This window comes from Aulostomus chinensis, chromosome 10 (assembly GCF_037954235.1).
Source record: "Aulostomus chinensis isolate RoL2024-O1b breed Wild chromosome 10, RoL_Achi_v1.0, whole genome shotgun sequence".
NCBI classification, from domain to species: domain Eukaryota; kingdom Metazoa; phylum Chordata; class Actinopteri; order Syngnathiformes; family Aulostomidae; genus Aulostomus; species Aulostomus chinensis.
In genome coordinates this window covers 1161370-1178270 of record NC_141329.1, presented here as the reverse complement: position 1 = coordinate 1178270, position 16901 = coordinate 1161370, and the positions used below count along the sequence as shown (strand labels likewise).

Here is a 16901-nt window from a genome sequence, read left to right as displayed (position 1 = left end):
CACAGAAACACACACACACACACACACACACACAGAAAACAGTTTGACAAAAGGGAAATGAAAGAAACAAAGTCAGACCTCCAGTTAAGAAAAGATTGACTGACATCACTAGAAATCAGAGGAAGACACAAAGATTCATGCCAACAATGGACGTATTTGGTTTTTTTTTTCTTTTTTATTAACCGGCGGCCCGGTGGAGCAGTGGTCCTCACTGTGGCCCCCCAGCAAGAAGGTTGTGGGTGGAGCCCCGGCTGCAGCACGGGGTCTTTCTGGGTGAGTCTCCATGTTCTCCCTGTTCCTGCTGGGTTCTCTCTGGTACTCCAGCTTCCTCCACAGTCCAAAGACATCAAGAGGGACCAGGTTAATCCAGACTCTAAATTGACCGTAGGCGTGGCTGGGAGAGCCAATGGTTGTCTGTCTCTATGTGTTGGCCCTGCCATGGACTGGTGACCTGTCCAGGGGGAAGGCTGCTGGGATAGGCTCCACCCCCACCACCCTCAACAGGAGGAGAGGGAGAACATGGAGGGATGGATGGAGCGATGGATGGATGGATGGATGAATGATGGATGAATGGATGGGTGGATGGATGGATTTGGAACTGAAATGACCTGCAAAGTGTATTGTACTTTTTTATTGCTAATTTTATAGTTTAATCTGGGCAATAAGAATATAAAGTTAGAAAATATCAAATTTTGTAAAAAGAAATTGCGTAGCAGAAGTGTTGAATATCTCCACAGACTAGGAGTAACGGGGACACAGTCAATGGAAAAAAAGACATAACGATGTGATGGAAGAGCAAGATCGCATAAACAAAACACTATTATTAATATTATTGTTGTTGCTGTGCTTTGCTACCAAACAGCGCAGGCGCAAAATTTAAAAAAAAAAAAAAAAACTAGGGCGGAAGCAGCGTCACTTCCTGGTTCTGTATGTGACGTGTCTCAAGCTGTTTTGCACTGGTGGTGGAGTGTGTTCGTGGGGGATTTTCTTTCTATTAACTATTGTCTGGTAAGGCAGGCTTGGGGAGCGGATTCTGTTACCCCCGTCATCGCCCACGTCATTAACCCTCACATGTTTCTTTGTCAACTCTCCGTACTCCAGGTGACGTGCTGACAAGATGCTAGATTTCTTCACCATCTTCAGCAAGGGGGGGATAGTGTTGTGGTGTTTTCAGGGAGCGGGCGTCACCGAGTCCTTCACCGGGCCTGTCAACGCCCTGATCCGCTCCGTGATCCTGCAGGTGAGCCTCGCTGACGGGTCAAACACCGGCATCTGTCGCCTGTGTTTACCCGCGAGCGGCGTGGGATGCTAATGGTAATGCTAATGCTAATGCTAAGAGTAGCGGCACGCTTATTGCGTAACCAATCCGATGATGTATCAATGCTTCTCGGTTCCAGAGCTCAGAATGAGTGTCAGCTGACAGGTGACTTGGTTGGTGCTCCAGAGGCTCCTGGCATGTTGATGGAGCCCCAGAGAGCTAGCGGTTAGCTTTAGCATCAGGGACGAGTGTGTTAGCTGATGATGTTTGTGACGTTTCAGGAGCGAAGTGGGAATAATTCCTTTACTCATGAGGCTCTCAGCCTGAAATACAAGCTGGACAATGAGTTCGAGCTGATATTTGTGGTAAGTCGGACACCTGCACATCCACTCCGTTCAGAGACCGTTCGTGTGTGCTGATCAGTTTCACCTCCTCCTCTTGTCCCTGCTCAGGTGGGTTTTCAAAAGATCCTGACGCTGACATACGTGGACAAGTTCATAGATGACGTCCAGCTTCACTTTAGGGATCGTTATAAGAATGAACTGGAGCACAAGGGAGCTTTGAAGCTTCTCAGCAACAACTTCGAGTTCGAGGACGAGTTCCAGATGCTTCTGAGGTGATGATGCTAATGATGCTGCAGAGCTCAGGGCAGGGAGTCCATGTGTTTGTCATGAGCTGCTTCAGCTGGGATATTGTGTCGTGTATTTAAAGGAGTGGGTTTAATGATCAGTTCAGTCAAATGTGTGATTGTCTGTGGCTGACTGATGTGAAATGTTCACTAAAAGAGAGGCAGAGGAGAGCTGCAAAGCTCGGAGCCCCGCCCCCATGCGGTCCTTCAAGGAGTCGGAGAAATCCCAAAAAACTGTGAAGTCGATGATTGAGACAAAGGGTGGCGACAAAGGAAAGGATCAAGGTGGCAAGAAGAGTAAAAATACCAAAAAGGAAGGTAAATGCTGTTGGTGGTTCGGGTTATTTTAATGTCAGACCTCACCTCAGTCGACGGCTCTGTCTGTTCCAGCTGCAGCAGCTGAACCTGTCAAAGGGGATCAAGGCAAAGCCTCGACCGCTGGCCAGAAGACGGTTGAGAATGGTAACCAGGGCTTGACCCCGGAAGAGATCCAGAAGAATCGTGAGGAATTCTATCGCAAGCGCACAACAGGAACTGCTGAAAAATCCAGGTGAGAAATAACTAGTTAAAGATGTCAGGGACAGTTAGTTGCGCTTGTCTCAGCAACATCAGTGTAGAAAGAGACGACCCACTGATTTCTTGACTGTTTGTGTATTTAGGCAACAGTTTACTGAAATGACGTGGTTCTAATGTGTTCATCAAGAGAACCCTGAGCGCTTACATTACAAATACGTGGTACGTGCACAGAAAATTGATGGAGTTGAATCTGTTGTCTCTCAGTAAGTCTCCGAAGCCTCAGAAGCCGAAGGAGAAACAGAGGCGCGTTTGGGACATGGGTGGTTGCAGCACCAAGGAGCTGGACTACAGTGCCTGGAATGGAAACGGTTCCCCCAATGGTGGGGACCAGACCCAGGAACCACTTAATGACCCAGTACGTACCGCCCCCTTCCCTCTCCACAGCACCTGAACCGCTCACAGGTAGAATCAAGGTTGTGACTGAGCTGCTGTGTCTCAGGTGATGCAGCTGAGCTCCATGAAGGGAGACCTGCTGTCAGTGGACTGTGAGTCCAGTGAGGAGGACGAAGGAGGGCTGGAGGAGGAAGAGGAGAGAGTGGTTGTCAAGGAAACAAGTAAGATCAGGTAAAATGCTTCCTTCTTTTTATACCAGAAATATTTTTCAAATGTGTGACTTTTTGCTACACACCTCAAACATGGGTCATGCTATGACATCTTTTTCTCAGCTCTAAAAAAGGGGGCGGATTTGGGGGCATGTTTGGGATGCTGAAGGGCCTGGTGGGCTCCAAGAGTCTGACTCAGGGGGACATGGAGCCAGTTTTGGAGAAGATGAGGGAGCACCTCATTGGTATGTGTTCCCCCCTCTCTCATCATCTTCATCCCAGAGGATTTGATCATCACCATCTAGTCATGTATCTCTGCCCCCCCAGCAAAGAATGTAGCAGCCGACATCGCCTCCCAGCTCTGTGACTCTGTAGCCAAAAAACTGGAGGGCAAAGTCATGGGCACATTCACCAGTAAGTACACAACTCTCCCACCGTACGCTCGTTTAGAGCTGCGCGGCGTTTCTACGTGGCTGGTCGTGACCCGCGGTGTCGCTCAGTGGAGAAGCGTTGAATAATGGACTGGAAAGATGTCTTTATTGGGAGCTTCTCTGGTCAGCTGGTCATCAGCCTCCAGCTCAAGCGAAGGCTGGTCTGACACTCGGGCTTGACCCCGGTACGTCCCCACGCCTCTAAAGATGCTGCAAGTGTTTTTGATAAATTCATGTCTCGATACCGGAGGCTACAGCTCTCTACAACATGGCTTCCAGTCCTGCACTGTTCCTGTGACAGCGCGCAATCATGATGCACAGCCCCGCCTACTCATTAGCTCACACTGACTGCTAATTGATCTGCTGTTCTGCCTAATCAATCCTCGTTCCCATTGGTACCGTGTGATTGGCTTCTACTGACAATCTAAGATGGAAGCCCAGGATCACAATGCTTCACTTGATTGTAAGACCAACAATCATAATTGTCATCAAGGGAGGGAGGTGTCCTCGTCATCATCAGCAGGTCCTTTAGTTGTTGTTTACAAGACCAACAAGAGTTCTGGTAACGTGAGTAGGTCACATGATCAGGGTTAACACAAAAGGCTGAGTCAGTACCTCTGAACAGAGAGCCAGACCAGACCTGTCCAACTCTTCCTCGGCACATCATTGAGACGACGATGATGATGCTGGATGTTTCAGACCTGACTTGAAGATTCTGCAGGTGGGATGTTTCAGTGGGACGTCTGTGCGCACTGCTTGAATCCCTGTTGCTAAAGGTGGGGCTTCTGTTGGCAGCTGTGGCCTCGACGGTGAAGCAGGCCCTGCAGGAGTCTCTGGTGCAGATCCTGCAGCCCAAGAGACGCGTGGATATTCTGAGAGACGTCATGGAGGCGCAGAGTCAGCGGAAGCCGTTTGTCATTACGTTTTGTGGTGTCAATGGAGTTGGGAAGTCCACCAACCTGGCGAAGGTGAGTTGTTGGAGGGGTAATGATGATGTTGCTGATTGTGTCCTCTCCCTGTCTACATGACCCATGCTTGTCCTTGTCCTGGGGCAGATATCCTTCTGGCTAATAGAGAACGGTTTCACCGTGCTGATCGCTGCCTGTGACACGTTTCGTGCCGGGGCAGTGGAGCAGCTGCGCACTCATCAGCGCCGCCTGAACTCTCTACATCCTCCGGAGCAGCATGGAGGACGGCCGGTCGTCCAGCTCTATGAGAAGGGATATGGGAAGGACGCCGCTGGAATTGCAATGGAAGCCATTGCCTACGGTAAACTAGTTTGGGGATTTGTAGCTAACGTGAGAGGGGGAGGAGCAGAGGTGCTGATGTCATCTGAGAAGCATCAGTAGTGACTTCACGTCTGTTCTTCATCCCTCCAGCACGCAACCAAGTTTTTGATGTGGTGTTGGTGGACACAGCTGGACGAATGCAGGACAACGCCCCCCTGATGACGGCCCTGGCCAAGCTCATCGCCGTCAACATGCCTGACCTGGTACTGTTCGTTGGGGAGGCCCTGGTGGGCAACGAGGCTGTTGACCAGCTGGTAAGAACCCTGACAGATTAACAGACATCATCATCATCAAAAAACTCTTCGTCTTGTCATTCAAAGTTTTATCCTAATGATTCATTATTAGTATTATTATTAAAATCCTTAAATAACAATAATATCATTTGCAAACTCTGGCTCAGTAGAACTGTCCAGCAGAGGTCAGTGTTGCTCCACTGATGTCTGAGTCCTAGACTTCCACAAGCTGGTCTTTCACACGTTGTGTTTGAGGAGGAAAGATGGTTCTCTACATGTGATCCTCCACCTGATCTCTCCATGTGCCCTCAGGTGAAGTTCAACCAGGCTCTGGCCGACCACTCCATGTCTGACAAGCCTCGCCTCATCGACGGAATCGTTCTCACCAAGTTTGACACCATTGATGATAAGGTACCTCAGCTTAGCAGCCATGACTGAATCGTGCCGTGACTGTTGTGATGAAGCTGAACACACGCGTGTCTTCCCCAGGTTGGTGCTGCCATCTCCATGACCTACATCACAGGCCAGCCGATTGTGTTTGTGGGTACGGGGCAGACCTACAACGACCTGCGCAGCCTCAACGCCCGTGCTGTGGTCAGCGCTTTGATGAAGGCCTGAGTGGCTGCATGTTCTGTTCCATCATCATCGCAACGAAGCCAACGATACCTTTGCCGTGCTGCCGTGAGATGTTCCAGTCCTGCTAGCCTGCCTCTCCCCGCCTCCCGTCACTTCTGCATCAAACCAGTAACTCATGTCGTGCACAGGACTTTATTCTCCCCGCTGCAGGCCTGAGTAAGGGACAAGCGTGCACGACAGACACAGACAACGAAGCCAGACGAGCCTCCTTTTCCGTAATTCCAGGCCTCAAATCAGTTTTGAAATGATGGAATTCACATTCAAATGACAGCTGGCTAAATGGACCTCAGCTGTAAATGTCCTCACTTTACTCCTTTACACAGTAAAAGTACTTCATTTTGTCAGTCAGCTTTCCCTCTTCTTGAGAATGCGATCATGTCCAGGCTCCTCCTGAGGAAAGCTCAGTGACCATAGTGCCTCTCTGCCTCCTGTTGTCTTTAGGTGAAACTCGCACCACGTGGATGGTGAGATTTATCAAGTTTATCAGGTCAGAACCCTCCTGGTCCAGAGGAGGGGTCACAGAAGAGTCCAGAACACAGACTACTGCAGTACTTCTTTAACTGTAATCTACAAACGCCCAGAATTCCATAGCTGCCAAACTCAAAGTAACTTATGTTAGCAACCAAAAGGAGATGGTGGTCCTTCAGTTTGAGATGAAAATTTGACTTTGTGTAAATTACGTTTACTCTTAGGTTGTCCAAATAAGTTCAGGCTTCTTTATTTATGTGTCCCACTTTGATTTCATCTTCATAAAGGAGTTAAAGAAATACTTCTACCCCCCCCTTAATTTGATAGTGCATATTAAGAGAGAATGATAAAGGATTCATTTGGAATGTAATCATTTCTTAATAAAGCTGCTATTCACTATGACAGCTGAAGTTCTTCTGTTCTGACCTGTAGAACGCTGAAGCAGTCCTCCACTACACTCGTTCACTTTTAAAGGAATGCAAGCGTTAATAGGATACCAAAACCTTTATTTTGAAAATATTACTTATAAATGCTGTCACAAAACATGCAAGTATTTAAAAAAAACCCAAAGGTTTACAAAGAGCATTTTATTTTCAGCACAGGAGTGGCAGAGTGATGCTACAGGCAGGGAGCCGCTCTGCTAGAGAAACGTACATTTGAGAACATCCGAGTCTGTAAACCACAAACCAGCGAGGACTCAATTATTTCCACTCAGTCGTGTGCGAAACACGTCAACAAGACTTGTCGAAGCGTCTCGTCCACGGCTGACATCTGTCGATGGATTCGGATCAGTTTTGTCAAAAATATCACAGCTCCATCATCTGCATACATGGTTTTAGGAAAACTTCCCAAACCTCAGCTTCAAGCGACATCAGAAACAGCTCAGTGGGGGCTGTTGGCTACTGGTTTGTAAAACAACGAACACATCTGGAAAATAAAAACAGCGTTTAGGTCTCCGTAATGTCCCTGGATTCCTAAATCCACTGAATGAAATCAGACTCCAGTACTACTTCAAGTAGACTGATCTCTTGTTGGAGGAAAATGTCTGATGACTGTCAAGACTGATGGTCTGGGGTGAAAAGAGAAGGAGGGACTTGAGTGAACGTTTGGACAAAAACAAGAGCATCAACTGAAACGTCGCCATGCATGCAAGACCGCTACATCACTTCAGTATCTCGTGTAAAGGAACACCAGCAGCTGTTTCCACACTGAAAATCAAAAACTTTGATTTTCTACCTCTACCAGCATGCAGTAAGACAGAGCTTTATTGAGTTATTCTGGGAAAGTCTCTTGCCAGTGGCGACTGCTGGTGTCAAAGAGAAGCATTCAGTCCTAACCTTGAAGGAGGTTTTTCTGTGTGTTAAAGCCATTCTGCTGTTCCTCCCCGTTCTGGGAGGGAGAGCCTGTAAATAACAGATAAAAGAAAGACAATTCACTCACTGAACTCCTGTGAATCAGACCCGCAAGAAGAAAATCAAGGCAGGACGCCGGGCGAAAGCAGAATTACTGCTGGTGCTTCCAAGCATAGCAGCTCTGTTTCAATTAAAAATGAATCTAAACTGAAATGAGCCATTTTTCTAGAACCCACCAAGACCAGCACCAGAACAACAGTTGTTTTTGTACAGAAAAAAGAAAACAATTCTGTGATTGAAGCGGTTAAAAATAAAGAAACCTGCCATCCGAGGCTGGTCAGGAGAGTCAAAGCATCAACAAGACTTGGTCGTGTAGGTTCGTATCAGACACTCAGAGAAGTCTGTCCTGGTTAAAGGGTTCTGCCCCCAAACTGATGGAGTTCTTTCTCGGTCCACATTACAGAGACAAACGTCACCGACTACATGAACGCTTTGCTGGCTGCACCGATAACTCCAATCTGACCAGATGAACGCGCCCTACTTTGCTAACTGAAGGACTCATCAGAGTTAAAACATGAGTGATTTTCATGCATAAAGTCAGAGGATCAGAGGTACAGAATTTACTTCAGACTTCAAATGTAAAAACATCAAAGAGATGAGGGTGAAACGAAGGCTGCGATTGGCTGTTGTCCCTCTTACCCCAGCCATTGGTCGATATGTCTCGATTGCAGATCTCATTGGCCAGCCGCTCAAAGTACTCAGGCAGGTCGGCGTACTCGTCTCCATAGGAGATGACCTTGATGCCCTTGTCCAGCATGTTGTCCCGCAGCTTCTTGAACTCACCCACGTCCTCGCGGCGCACAAGCATGAAGTGTTCCAGGTCGGACTTGTGTTTGACTGCCTCCAGGAAGAGAGCCTGGAAGGTGGTGTCATCGACAGTCCGTCCACAGCCGAGGAACACGAAGGATTTGGTCTCATAGAGCTTCTGGATCTCACGCTGTTGAGTCCAGTCAGAGGACGCGTTAGTCGTCTTCACGAACAGGAACCAAAGTATACGGCAAATTCATCTTTTAAAGCTGCACCATACGTATTATTCAGCTATGAAGGTCTAAGGACAGAGGTGATCGGCAGCAGTAAAACCACACCAGCGCTCACCATAACCTCCGTGTTCCGCAGTACATTCTGGTAGCCAGCAGGGTGCAGCACGATACCGCTGGGGTTGGTGTAAACACCGTGGATATGTAGAACACTTAACCTCCGTTTCTCCTGAGCCCACTCCAACACCTAAACACACACACACTTTTAACAGTCCACTGCACTCGATCCTGTTCTGGCTGGGTAGAGCGTCGGTGAGAGGATATGAGCCCTGATGGAGACGAGACATAAATACCAGAACTGAGAGGCAAAGCTCTCGCTCTCCCCCTGAAAACTATTACAATTCCGAACAAGTTTCGGTCATATTCAAACAGAAACTGTACTAACAAAGATAAATGACATGTTTGCACCTCTGAGATTTTGTGGAAAACTGGTCAGAAATTATACAACCACATAATTGCTCAGAAAGCGCGTGCTTCCGCTTCAGCCCAGTCTTAAACCAAAAGCAAATATTGTTCAATCTATAAAATTTGACAGAAGCTAAGTAATGGCCTTCAACCTCCCACCACCTGTCAGAGACACAAGGCTCTTTCAGGTCAAACCGTCCGTTTGGCCGAGACAGAACTTTACAGAAAGGCATCGGCATGGATTTCCATACAAGTTGACAGGCAGGTTAAAGCGTGTTTGAGCTCATAAGGGAAATGTAACTCAATACATCTGAGGCGTACAGTATTTGCTCAAGTGTGCTTTAATGACTCAATCAGATGGAGGCAGGAAAGATCAATCAACCAATAGGCCAATAGAGCGGCTCAGGAGTGAGTCCTGAACTCAGAAATAGCTGTTCAACATCTCAGGCCCGTGGCTTCTAAAAGCCGCCAGAAATAAGGTCTGAAATTATCAAGCAAGAGGATTCTTTTTCTATACCATAACATCTGTCAGTAAAAATCACAGTTATTCTGATGCGTTCATATGTCTAAAAACCTGGGTTGCTAACAAGAGTCTAGAGGAGCCTACAGAGGTCATGGAGGTCATCGAGGAAAACACAAGAAGCCTGAAGCTTAGTGGTGGTGACCTTGAAGTCATGTGACCCTGGTGTAGCTCCTCCCTAGGCTAACATTAGCTTAGCACTGCTAACGTAGCATCCAGGCTTCCAGCATCATCAGAGGGTTCATTAGTGAAGATGATCTTGATGAACTGAACCTGGAAGATCATCAACTTTTGTTCACCAGAGCTGATTTACTGATTCAATCACCACAATCACATGGAGCGATCCTATTGGCTGCTGGGAGGAACCAGGAGATGACCACTTCCTGTTGGGCTGGTAATACACCTCATCTCTGACATGATCATTTCCTGTTGGACTACAACAGCGCATCCCTAATACAGTCATCAACTGTTTACCTTCTTCTCATCCGTCAGATCCAGAGACTCCAGCTTGGTGCCCTGGTGGGCTGCGTAGATCTCCAGCAGGTTGTCAAAGTTAGTGGTGAGGACCAGCGCCCCGCTCTCCATGAGCTGCAGCACGGAGCGCAGCAGATGTTTCCCTGCATGTTCCATCTTGCACTCCAAGTCATCGAACACCTCATACAGGCAGTCCTTGAAGAATGTGGATCGCACGTTCCCCGTTCTCTTCAAAACACAAAGACAGCAAACGCTTGTAGGTCACACATTTTGGCGTCTTAATCACTTATAGGCCTTCGATCCCTCCATTACCAACATGTTCAGTCAGCATTTCTGCCAACACTTCAAGAACCAAGTGAACGCTTCAGTGTTCCTTCAGCTTTTTAAAAAGGCAAAAATTAATTTTTACATTTTGCAGAATCTCTTTATACCCACAACAATGAATGCAGGCTTCATTCAATATTTGTTGTGAACGTGCTCTCAACAGGACAAGACAAAGTCATCTCTGGTCCTGTTCACCAGCTCCTCAACTGCTGACTCATGCCAGCTAATCTGCCATGAGATTAGGGGCTATGACCCCCCATGACCCACCAGGTCCCCTATGTACAAGAAGTAAAATTGGTGCTGGTACTCTGGGCCTGATGCTTGTAGATGAACAAAACCAACAGTACCCAAACATTAAAATACACAGAGAAGAACCCAAAGTTTTACTCCTGAACAATGACTTGACCCAAGCATTCCTGTACTGGCTACATTTCTGCCAGAGGAGCCAGAATGTGACCGCTGGCAGAAATGTTCTCACAGAACCACGAGTGCTATTACTGTTAGTTACAACAGTTTGGAGTTTAAAATACCACTTCGTCATTACCAACACACCCCAACTTCAACGTCAAGTACGTGTTCAAAAACCTGCAAGGAGCTCAATACTGGATTGAACTCTCAAGCACAGTTTCACTCATCACCCCATGTGACTCGACAATGCATGCAACAAGTGTCTTAAGTCAGTGGAAGCAGAAGTACAGTGTTCAGTACCGCTGGTGAAAGTACAACTTCTCAACAACAGTGAAATGTTATTTAGCTCTGGACACAGAAATATGAGTCCACTTTTTGTACTCACAGGTTGAGTACGACTGACTTGTATAGCGGTATGCCTGCAACTGAATATTGTTAACGTGCTCTGAACAGGACAAGACAAACTAGAACAGAGCAAACTAATCTCTGACCCTGTTCCTTCTCTCTTCCGCTGCCAGCTGAGATTATGGGCCGCGGCTACACCCTCTCCATCAACTCTGTCCTGGCACGGCTTGTTGTAAACAGGGGAAAGGCTCGAGCAGCTAAGTATAGCGTGGGTTGTGCGAGCTGTAGTGACCAAGGTGATGGTAGCAGAGGGAGATGCTCCGCTGACTCGCAGAGATTACAGCTCTAATGGGCTAAGCAGCAGGAGCCTTTTCCACAGGAAGACGCTCATTATCAGCGTCTGGTGTCCACGACACCATCCTGATCACGGTGTCCTTAGACCATCCACGAACTTCAGTAATCACCACATCAAGTGCAAGTAAACAGCTCTGCTTTTAAGTGAATGGACTATTTTTCATGTTGATTTGTCTCGGCAGCCATCGGTGCACAGTCCAGTTCCTGCAGATCTATAAGGGTGAAAGCAACGTGTCCATAGATGTGTTTATATTGGAAATTCCTTTAACACAGTGATAAAAAGGAGCGTGACCTTTTTCCACAAACAGTTCTGGTTAATTACACAACGACAGTTAACTTTGAGGGCCAAAATAGAACGATAACATTTTTAAAATGATGCAAAAGGAAAAATGATCAATGATTTAGTCCCACGACTGGGGGGAGAAAGTTGTTCGTGTTTCTCTCCTGAACTGAGCAATGAATTACTCAGCAAAGTTGTAGTTAACCTTGCAAACTGGGGTCAAAGGTGTGAGGGGATTTACGACAAAAACATTCTCTGGAGTTTTTACTTCAGATTACCCTAATTACCCGACGCTGTGCGAGCAGACCGCCAGCATGGAGCTGATTCTCAACTCCCTGGAAAGTAGGTTAAACACTCACAGCCCAGCCTTGCTGGGTTTAACTGGATTCTAGCACATTTCTTGATGGATGATAAACATCTCAGAACGATGCGTTTGAGCGCATTTAGCAGAGAGCTTTGTTTTAATCCGCTACATCCATCACCACCTCACATCCAGAGACGACCTGAGTGCTGTTATACCGCAGACAGGTTTTATGAATGAAGGTTCGCTACATTCGTGAGTCTCCTACTGTAACTTGCTGTATGCTCGGTGTTTGAGTGGTGCTTCAGTTCTGCCTGGATGTAAACCCTGGGCCTGGAAAACACTGTTCTATGCTTGTTTTCCCTCGGCGCGTTCGAGCCTGCTGTGTGTCTGGTGTCTGCACTAATGTGGATCGAAGTAAACACAACGGATAAAGCCATAAAAGATCTGTTTGTTCCCTTTGTGACAACAGGCTGATGGCTGAAACAAAGAGAGTTTTATCAATGTCAAAGGTGCGATGAGACATGACTAACACAGGAGGCAAACGGTATTAAGCCTCCCACCTGCCAGCTCTGCTCCAGACCAGACCGGTCCCATCTACATGGGTCCAAAAGTGTTTCAATCATTCTTTTACTTTATTTCAACAGTCCAGTTGCGGTAAAAAAGGAGAGTTGTGATTCTGCCACTCGACGTTAGTTTCAGGATCTGTAAAGTTTCCTCTCATAGTCCGTGACAACGTAAACGCTGGAACACTGCCGGGCTTCTGGGTTGCCGGGATTTCCTTGCACTTTTGGTGGCCTTGATTACGTCACTTTATTTGCAGGTGGTGTTCCTGTGTGGAGTTTGTTGCTGCAGCACCACCAAAATCCCAACAAGCATTTTACAAACCGTTTGTAGGGTTCATGTCGGTGTTTGACCTCTGAGCCTAAGAGACTGTGCAGTTATAGACGGACTGGTTACGTCTCTGGTGGGAAGTGTCAGATCAAGACTGGCTGAATTTTGATTTTGATGATTTTAGTGGCACAGCTTCACAAGAACAATGACTAAATGTGATTTGAATCAGATTTCAAACCACCTCCAAACGTGGTCAAAATCTGACTTTAGCTGTTGGGACCGTCTAAAATCAGTTTGCCAACTGTCTGAACAGGGACCATAATGTTCTGTGTGTAGCTGAGACTTGTAAGGAATTTCATAAAATGTCTGACGTGCTTTCCCTCGAGGCATCACTGAGATGACATAGAACAATGGCAAATTGAAGTTGGCTTTCTAACTTCATGCTATTAGCCATGTTTGTGATGTTTTTTCATAGTATGTTAACTTGCTGACGAACGCCACAAAACCAAAATGCCTCCAGCGTTGGATTTCACTGGCACAGAGCAATAACAGCAGCTGTAGAGGGGAAGCATAGAGAGGTTTTGTCTGCTGTGATCCAGACTGAAGAGGACGACTGCGGCGCCCTGCCTTCATCAGAGGCTCGTGTCAGGAAGTCCTCTCAAGAAACAACATCCTCAGGATCAACTGCTCTGTCTGTGGACACCAGTCCTGTGGCGTCAGCTGCATGTATTTTAATTAGCTAACACTTATTCTACTGCATTCATGCTAAGGTTAGCTGGCTGAGGGAAGCCTGTGAGCTGCTGGTTGGCTAACGTGTTCAAGCGTGTGGTGAGTCACTCTTACCGGGGAAAGCTTTTGAATGAGGTCATGGGCTACATGCACCAAATTCTTATCTTCCTGCATGTGCTTCTGGAAACGTCGACTCTCCTCCTCTTCAAGCAGATCAAAGTCATTGGCTGCATCAAGCAGGGCCTGGATGAGGCCCTTCCAGGATCGGAGAGCCGGGACCTGAGGGGCCACTGCAGAGCTCACTCCCGTCCCAATCACCAGGACAAGCTCGGGGGCTCGCTTCGTCTTCAAGCTGGGCAGCAGTTTCCTTTGAGGCAGGGAGAGATTGACTGGTGATGGTTCCAAGCACCAAGTTTTCCAAATCATTCTGACAGCATGAAGTTCAAAGAGAACTTCTTCTTGTGTGCAGCAAGAGACTTAAAGTTCCAGAGTGTACAGTTCTAGTAGACGGAACATGGAGAATTATGATTTTATGAGTGTATAATCACCTGAAAATAAGAACCTGATCAACACCTTCATGATTTAGTGCTGATAGTTTGTTGCTGCTCACTCCTCACTCTCTAAACTAGCTAGCAGATCATGGTAACCCTTCATTTACTTTATTACAACCACAAATAACACCACATTTACAGCTGAATGCCCTGCACTGTTAACACAAGGAACCAGCGGCTTGTGCTTCAGTCACGGCAAGACAAAAAACAACAAGCAAATAAACAGCACCCCAGCAGAAAGATGAGGAGGAAGAGGAGCAAGCGTCCCAACATTCGCTTCTGACGCTCTCACAATGATGAGCATTGACCAAACAGATAAAAAACGCAGTCAAGTTCCCGTTGAAATCTGTTTCTTTGTTTTCTCTTTGTGGTCAAATGAGTTATCTAAAAAATAAATGAAGCACAAATAGGATGATTAAGCCTGAGGGGGCGGGGCATGTAAACCACACGCAGAGGAAAAAATGAAAGGACACAGACAATATTAAAATATTTGAGGAGAAGTGGTCAACACGGTTCTAAAAGGAGGAGTGAGTCGTAAATAGTAGTAAGGAGGACGACTGCTTCCTCGTTGGCCACCGGGCTCTGGTCGCGAAGTACTTACACTGTCATCCATTTTTAAAACCCCTTCATATCAAACACGTCTGAAAGGTGGAGAGTAGAATCAGCATCAAGGAGCAACACCACCATGTGACTGCCATAAACCAGTGAGTGGGTCTGGAACCAGATTACCATGTATGCATCATCAACAGTGAGTTCTTTAAACGTCGCGGTTACTACCACTGCTACATGGGGACACTGCAGGAGAGGAAGAGAGCCCGGTTCAGTCCACGTGACAGGGACCACTGCTGCTACCATAGCAGAATCAGGGGGGCGTCCATGAGGGTTCACTGAGGGGAGGGTTCTGACCCATCACTACCTCCGGGCCGCCATCGCCCAGGTCACAGAACAGGTACGGGAAGTTTCTGCTGCCGAGGCATTCGAGTGTTGGCCCTGGAGCTGCGTCCATGCTACATACCCTCAGTTACTGTTCACATCCCCCCTGACAAACCAGGCCCACCGCAGGTCCAGAGGGAGAAAAATGGAGGGACGGGAAAAGTCCTCCAAGGGCTTGACCGGGGCCCTCACCAGTAGAACCCAGAACCATAAAAATAATAATTACAGTACATGGGGGTGCTGATGGAAACACGGCATATGTGAGGTTTTCAGTTTCCCCACATCTTCAACTTGGGGGTGACGTCACTCAAGAGCTCTGAGGGTAACTCAACAAACGCTCCAGGAATGACTGAGCCTTGAACTGCGGTCAGACTGATGCACGACCCCCCTCCCGGATCTCACCTGGGCTTCTTGGCGTTGGAATCTGCATCCTGAGAGTCAGCCGCAGGTCTCTTCTCCGTCTTCACGGCTACCACGGAGGCCATTCAGCACCTGGAGCACAAACACCGACCACACGCTTTGACCAGCTCAGCGCACTACAGAGCCCCGCTCATCCCGGGCAGGTTCACCTCCACAGGTGAGAAGCCAGCGCGCCAGCAGGCGACGCGTCCTCCCAGTTTGAGGAAATCTTTCTGAATTTCCTGCTGGGAACAAACCTCGGCTACTGACACGTGCCTCAGAAGAAGTCACCTATTGTTCCAGGCGGAACCCTGACGCTCCCAGTGGAGAGCAGTAACTCAGCTCCTACCATGACCACACGGGCACAAACGTCGGTGTTTACGTCAACATGCCTTACCTTGAGTTACTGAGGTCCGACGTCTACTTCTGTCTGTGTTCACGTGAAACAAAATAAATCCCTTTAATCTGAGTCGTAAAGTAGCCTGCTTAACTTCACACCGGCTCGCTTCCCGGTTGGGATCGATCTGAATTTACTTCCAAATATATTCCCTCCACCGTCGCGAGGGAACCGTGAATAACGGACAAAACCGCGCTGAGCTAACTGTTGCTAGAAGCCCCGACTCTCGCTGCCGTGAGTCATGCTGAGCGGAGCCGGTGAATTACGCTGGAAACGGTCAGTTCCGTTGTGGAGGGTTCCCCACCGTGAATGTCCCCCGGTCCTCCCTGCTACTCTCGCCCGTGTTCAAGTTTCAGCGGAGCGGTTGAAGTCGCCGCCTGCGGTGACGAGCGTCCAGTCGGATGACGCGTTCACGGACTCCAGCAAAGCTCGGTAGAACGGGGCGCAGCAGTCACGCCTGTTTTATCACCCCGCTGTTGTTATGTAAGATTATTAATCTCACACATCACAACAGTTCATTCAGCACAGTTCAGCTCCGCTCGTGCCGAGAAGCCTTCCTGTACTTCGATTTAAAGCGTTCGGTGAGCTTAAAGTGAGCTTTGCAATGAGTCCTTGAACGCAGCAAACTTTCTCCAATTATGTGACGTCAAAGCAGGGCGAGCGTGGTACATCTTTCGGATTAAAAATAATATGAAAATAAAGTTATTCAGGATCTGCACCTTCAGCGAGAACTGCGTGAATGTGTTGTTGTTGAGCACTGGCGGGGCCGTGATGGGATTTACGCCCTTTTAATAGTTTGACTGTTGGAGGTAAAATTTCAATTATTGATATGAATTCCCCCGCTGGCTTGTTTTTATCTTCCCTGAATACAAGTGCTGATTTCTGCAGTACAGGAACACGTCAGCATAGACTCACTCTGTCAACACACCGATAGAGCGCCATCTCCTGTTTAAAGCCCTAACCACACTATGCAGTATTTAGGGCAAAAGTCACAAAAGTACATTGAGGAAATGTTTATGGGCTGATATCTGCATTCACCATGACTGTTTACTAAATAGAAGGAACCCTTCCGATACCAGAAAACACCCGTGTTTCCTCGCGGCCGTGCAGAAGAACTGATAGAATCTAAACTGATTT

General features: G+C 47.6%; 2 protein-coding genes across 3 annotated transcripts; one reads left to right on the top strand and one right to left on the bottom strand.

Moving 5' to 3' along the window:
- The first annotated feature begins 913 nt into the window (after window positions 1-913).
- srpra (SRP receptor subunit alpha) lies at window positions 914-6463 on the top strand. Its single transcript, XM_086215425.1, has 15 exons — window positions 914-1008; window positions 1102-1240; window positions 1540-1623; window positions 1711-1874; window positions 2044-2204; window positions 2277-2436; window positions 2667-2817; window positions 2902-3026; window positions 3128-3249; window positions 3332-3418; window positions 4231-4403; window positions 4491-4704; window positions 4815-4978; window positions 5270-5368; window positions 5447-6463. The coding sequence occupies exons 2-15, from the start codon at window positions 1118-1120 to the stop codon at window positions 5573-5575; spliced, it is 1956 nt and encodes a 651-aa protein (XP_086071551.1). The 5' UTR covers window positions 914-1008; window positions 1102-1117; the 3' UTR covers window positions 5576-6463.
- Window positions 6464-6604: 141 nt separating this feature from the next.
- siral1 (SIR2 antiphage like 1) lies at window positions 6605-16202 on the bottom strand. Of its 2 annotated transcripts, XM_086215426.1 has the most exons (8): window positions 15765-16202; window positions 15371-15460; window positions 13599-13851; window positions 9910-10137; window positions 8569-8697; window positions 8113-8410; window positions 7399-7464; window positions 6605-7130 (listed from the first exon to the last, which is right to left on the bottom strand). In XM_086215426.1, the coding sequence occupies exons 2-8, from the start codon at window positions 15451-15453 to the stop codon at window positions 7117-7119; spliced, it is 1071 nt and encodes a 356-aa protein (XP_086071552.1). In that variant the 5' UTR covers window positions 15454-15460; window positions 15765-16202; the 3' UTR covers window positions 6605-7116. The 2 variants fall into 2 exon arrangements, with proteins under 2 accessions (XP_086071552.1, XP_086071553.1); XM_086215427.1 differs by having other exon boundaries at window positions 6605-7464; window positions 15765-16201.
- Between the last annotated feature and the right edge of the window lie 699 nt (window positions 16203-16901).

What these genes read in the sequence shown, in the direction of transcription:
- srpra (XM_086215425.1), top strand. Translation starts at nt 1,118, where the DNA reads ATGCTAGATTTCTTCACCATCTTCAGCAAGGGGGGGATAGTGTTGTGG. An exon ending in AGTTCGAGCTGATATTTGTG is followed by an intron (nt 1,624 to 1,710) that starts GTAAGTCGGACA and finishes GTCCCTGCTCAG; the next exon opens with GTGGGTTTTCAAAAGATCCT. An exon ending in ACGAGGCTGTTGACCAGCTG is followed by an intron (nt 4,979 to 5,269) that starts GTAAGAACCCTG and finishes ATGTGCCCTCAG; the next exon opens with GTGAAGTTCAACCAGGCTCT.
- siral1 (XM_086215426.1), bottom strand. Translation starts at nt 15,453, where the DNA reads ATGGCCTCCGTGGTAGCCGTGAAGACGGAGAAGAGACCTGCGGCTGAC. An exon ending in TGCGGAACACGGAGGTTATG is followed by an intron (nt 8,411 to 8,568) that starts GTGAGCGCTGGT and finishes TGGACTCAACAG; the next exon opens with CGTGAGATCCAGAAGCTCTA. An exon ending in CATATCGACCAATGGCTGGG is followed by an intron (nt 7,465 to 8,112) that starts GTAAGAGGGACA and finishes TGTTATTTACAG; the next exon opens with GCTCTCCCTCCCAGAACGGG.